We start from the raw sequence: 4,913 nt of genomic DNA on the forward strand, positions 1-4,913 counted from the left end.
ATCCGAAGAGTGAGAAGCGGGTTCTGGTCGGCTACGACGAAAAGTCAAAGTCCTACAGGATGTGGATGCCGGGGACTTCGGATGTAAGGATCTCACGTGATGTACGATTTGTCGAGTCGATCCCTAAGTGTCTGCAGAGTTTGGAGTCGGAAAACAATGGGAGTGGAGGTGATTCTCCACCTCCCCTTCGAGGGGGCTCCACTTCGGACCAAGTCGAAGGAAGCACCTCGGAAGGAATGTCGTCTTCCAGTCGGAGCATCGTGGACTCCGGAGAAGTTTGGACTCCTAGACGAGCGGCTGTCAGAGCGAAGGAGAAAATCCGCCGAATCGCATATGAGGAGTCGCTGGACGACGAGGAATTCTTCGATGTGATGTGTGCTTCCTTTCTCTGTGAGGTCGAAACACCTTCAACATTCCGTGAAGCCATGGAATCAGTTAATGCAGAAGAATGGAAAAAGGCATCTGACAGCGAGTATAACTCTCTCATGTCCAATCAGACTTGGATTCTTGTAGACAGGCCACAAGGCGCCAATGTCATCAAGTCGAAGTGGGTATTCAAGGTCAAAACTCATCCGGATGGTTCTATCGATAAGTTCAAAAGTCGTCTTGTCGTGAAAGGTTGTTCTCAGAAGAAAGGAATCGACTTCTTTGATACGTACTCTCCCGTGTCGAAGTTGACTTCGGTACGCTGCTTGCTCGCTTTGGCAGCGGCCTTGGATTTGGAAATCCTACAGTGTGACGTCACAACCGCGTTTCTGTATGGAGATCTTCAGGAATGCATCCTGATGGAACAGCCGGAAGGCTACTCGGACGGGACAAATAGAGTATGTAAGCTCCAGAAATCGTTATACGGTTTGAAACAAGCGCCTCTTCAGTGGCACAAGAAAATATCTTCCGTGTTGCTAAAGTTGGAGTTTCGTCTGTGTACTCACGACTCCTGTGTCTTCATGAGGGATAGAGACAAGTTGTTCTTCGCCCTCTATGTGGACGATGGTTTGTGTGTCGGTCAGTCGAAGACGAGCATCGAGGAGTTCCTCGAATCTCTGAGGAGGCATTTCAAGTTGACCTAGCATGAGATAAGATGCTACGTCGGAATCGAGATAGAACGGGATCGAGATCAAGGCACACTGAAGATACACCGAGGAAGGTTATATCAAGAAGGTGCTGGAAAGGTTCAAAATGTCAGACTGCAACTCGGCGTCAACTCCGTACAGAGCAGATCAGAATTTCAGACGGCACGTCGACCGAGACGGCAAGCTGTTGCAGTCTCCCGACGTCCCATATCGTCAACTCATTGGGTGTCTGATGTATGCGGCGGTTGGCACTCGTGCTGACATTGCCTTCACGGTTAACCAGTTATCGCAGTTCCTGGAAAATCCGTCAATGGATCATTGGCTTTGTGCCAAGAGAGTTCTACGATACTTGAAAGGGATTTCGAAGGTCGGAATAACCTATTGCTCGAGCGGGCTCCTGAATACCTTGACTGCATACAGTGATGCCAGTTGGGCATCCGATGTCGAGACTCGGCGATCGGTGAGCGGACTATGTGTTTCTCTGAATGGCGGCCTGATTTCGTGGAAGTCTCGCAAGCAATCAGTCGTGGCTGACTCCACCACGTATGCTGAGTTTGTGGCGGCTCATGCATGCGCCAGGGAGGTGGTCTGGCTCCGCGGGTTCCTAGCCGAGTTGGGCGTCAAGCAAGAGAAGGCGACTGTTCTGAACATGGACAATGCAGCCTCGGAGATTTTGGTGACTAATCCACTGCATCACGAGCGTAGCAAACATTTCAACATTAAGTATCATTATATTCGTCAGATATATGAGCGTGGAGAAATTGGAATTAGTCATGTGCCCTCAAGGCTTCAATTGGCCGATTTCTTGACCAAGGTTCTGACAGCAGCCAACTTCGCTGAACAGCGTGGGCTGAACGGTCTCGGTTAAGGACAAGAGTTGGTGTTTGTCAGGTCTCCGAAAGGGAGTGTTAAGATGGAGATCCGGCGACCCGACTGCGCATGTCTGGATTACCCTATATTAATCGTTATTCTTCACAGAATAAACAACTTCTCATTTCGCCTTATCATCGGTGGTGCCGTTCTTCGATCAGCTCCTCTAGTGTTTCCTCCCTGCTCAACCTTCACAAGCGCAAGCAGTTTTGAGCGCATGCCATTTTCGGCGCATGCTTCCCGGAGCGCAACGAAAATTCGGGCGCAGTGTCGATCTGAGCGAAGCGTCAGTTCGAGCGCAGCGTACGGTTAAGCGCACAAAGCCTTGTAAAATTGAATTTTGAAACTGACTGGATTTACTTAATATGGCCTAATTCTGGGGGCCTTCTTGCCAATCTCGCATTCATTAATGAGCATACAGTCCTAGGTTTTCATTGATGAGGAATCCTCGATGGAATTCCCGTGGCGTCGCAAACGCGAAAACTTCACGCTCATTATTTGCAGCACTATATGGCGAACATTCTATAGAGAGCTGTCCTGAGCGGAGATGCGCGCATCATAGAAACGTGCACCAAACGACGTCTCGCTGAAATTATCATTCTGCGCGATGTCAACCAAGTGGGCCAGGCTGAGTTCATTGGCGGCAATCGATGCATCTTTTCTCCCGAACCGGTAGAAGCTTAACATGAGCTGCGAAACGCCTCTGAAGTTCTTGACCTCAACCAGAGGTAGGCCAATGCTTTGTGTGGGAGGTTTTGTCTTCCGCAAAAACCGAAGCTAGCTTGATAAGACAACGTGGCGTTGCGTGGAGAAAACTTGTCGAGCTCGCATCAGCACCGCGGACGGCACTCATAGCGTGAGTCATAAGGAACTTGAGGATCCGCGAAATTTTTATAAAGCATCCGGAACAATTTTGAGCATGAGCTTCTGTGTGACTCATAGAGTTGTAGCGACTTTTCGGTCCTCCAAGTCTAGACTTTTCCTCCAGGATCCACCTGAACACATGCACGCCCCGGATTCAGTCGGAATCGATGTCCGCGAGAGATTAGATTGCCTTGGTAGATCTGCGGTTCAGAAGACCTACGCGAAGTCGACCGCGTTGGTTGCCGCAGCTGTCAGCGAGGTCAGCTCACGCTCGACGCTGGGCAGAATGCCCAGACCAGACCCACTCCGGAGACAGGTCTTGCGCGCGAGAAAACGAGAAGCCCCGATGCATCCGACGAACCCCTTACGAAGAGAAGAATTGGTGATTCCAGATTTTTCGAAGGTATGCGTTTGTATATCCGAAGATTGCCTTCGTCGAAGTCCTTGACACCTTTCTTCCGTCTATGCTCTTCATGTTCCAGATGACCACCAAAGGCGACCCCTTTTTACTGTACGACTCTGGGGAAGGGGACTGCGAAAGGATGATAAACTTCGCCACCCTCGATAATCTCGAGCTACTGAAGACATGCGGCGAGTGGTTCTTGGACGGAACCTTCAAAGTTTGCCCCGTGATTTCTCATCAGATGTACAGCGTTCTCGTGAAGATTCCCGGCTCTCACAAAACTGTTCCCGTCGTGTATTCCTTGATGCCGGGGAAAACATCGAGAACTTACAGACGATCTCTGACAATCCTGACCAGCGTCCTCGATGACTTCCGGCCAGAGGTTACTCACGTGGACTTCGAGATCGCAATGGTCCGTGAGCTCGAAACCACCTTCCCATCAGTCGGTGTCCTCGGTTGTAATTTTCATCTCAACCAGAGCCTTTGGCGCCACATACAAGCAGACGCCACGCTCCGTGATAAATACCTGCGGGAAAATGATTTCTCTCTGGACGTCCGTATGTTTGCCGCAATCGCCTTTGTTCCGGAGCGCCCCATTTGGTTGCGACCCTTTGGCCGCGAGACGTTTGGCCGCGACCGTTTGGCCGCGGGACCATTCGGCCGCGGGACTGTTTGGCCGCGGAACCGTTTAGCCGCGGTCTGGATTGGGTGGAAATACCCGCAGAGATTTCGAAGACGTTCCCCCCAAAAAACATGAGCGGTGATATGATGCGGAAGGTAGCGCTCATGTGACGTTTGACATGCATGAAACCCTGGTGGCAAAGCTTGTCTTTCCCGCGGGAAGACTTAACGATTGTCGGGCACTCCGACATGCTGCTTCTGGAGGATTCCTAGCTCATGACTTCGGTTCAAATGATTGGATGTTGCTGAACTTTGCGTGTTTTCGTTGATGCCGTCAATTGTCGCATGCACGCTTGCCAAAGGAAGCTGGGGACGTTCCACTTGTTGAGAACCTCAGCTGCCGAGACCAGGATTGAGGTTGCTGAAAATCGAAACGCTTGGATACTCGACTCGGGTCTTCTCTGGTATGCCATGTATAGAGACGAGCTGAATACCCATACATTCAGGGAGATACATCCGTATTCTGCATCCCGACCACGAAGCCGACTTCCTCATTGTGACAAACCCTGAAGCCTTCCCTCATAGATCTTTCGCACAAGATTCCTGAGAGCCGTCCCTTCCGGTCGCTCGTTTCTTTCTCAAGTCGTCCCACGGCGGCCAAACGGTCCTGCGGTCAAACGGTACCGCGACCAAACGGTCCCGCGGCCAAACAGTCTCGCGTCCAAACGTCTCGCGGCCAAACGGTCCCGCGGCCAAAGGGTCGCGGCCAAACGTCCCGCGGCCAAACGGTCGCGGCCAAATGGGGTGTACCGCAGAAGAGCATCCGAATATGGGTCATGCTGAAAACACTGTGAACGGGTTAAGTGGTGACCGGTCAGTGACCGTTACAGACTGAGGTCTTCAGTATCTAGAGCGGAAGGTGAAACGGACAATATTCATCAAGATATACGTATCTCGTTGATACCTCGGCTATAATGATCACACGGAATACTAGAGTCAGTCTTGGGCTCCCCCTTGACTGGCTGAGGTTTATTGTCCTTATATATAGCGAGTCACAGGAAAGGGTTGAACACAGAAGAGCA

At 51.0% G+C, this 4,913-nt stretch overlaps 1 protein-coding gene across 1 annotated transcript; it reads left to right on the top strand.

Moving 5' to 3' along the window:
- The first annotated feature begins 2,946 nt into the window (after window positions 1–2,946).
- On the top strand, window positions 2,947–4,438 carry LOC108864951 (uncharacterized). Its single transcript, XM_018641496.1, has 3 exons — window positions 2,947–3,066; window positions 3,290–3,767; window positions 4,338–4,438. The coding sequence occupies exons 1-3, from the start codon at window positions 2,947–2,949 to the stop codon at window positions 4,436–4,438; spliced, it is 699 nt and encodes a 232-aa protein (XP_018497012.1).
- Window positions 4,439–4,913: the final 475 nt, after the last annotated feature.

This window comes from Galendromus occidentalis, unplaced genomic scaffold (genome assembly GCF_000255335.2).
Source record: "Galendromus occidentalis unplaced genomic scaffold, Mocc_1.1 scf7180000077542, whole genome shotgun sequence".
NCBI classification, from domain to species: domain Eukaryota; kingdom Metazoa; phylum Arthropoda; class Arachnida; order Mesostigmata; family Phytoseiidae; genus Galendromus; species Galendromus occidentalis.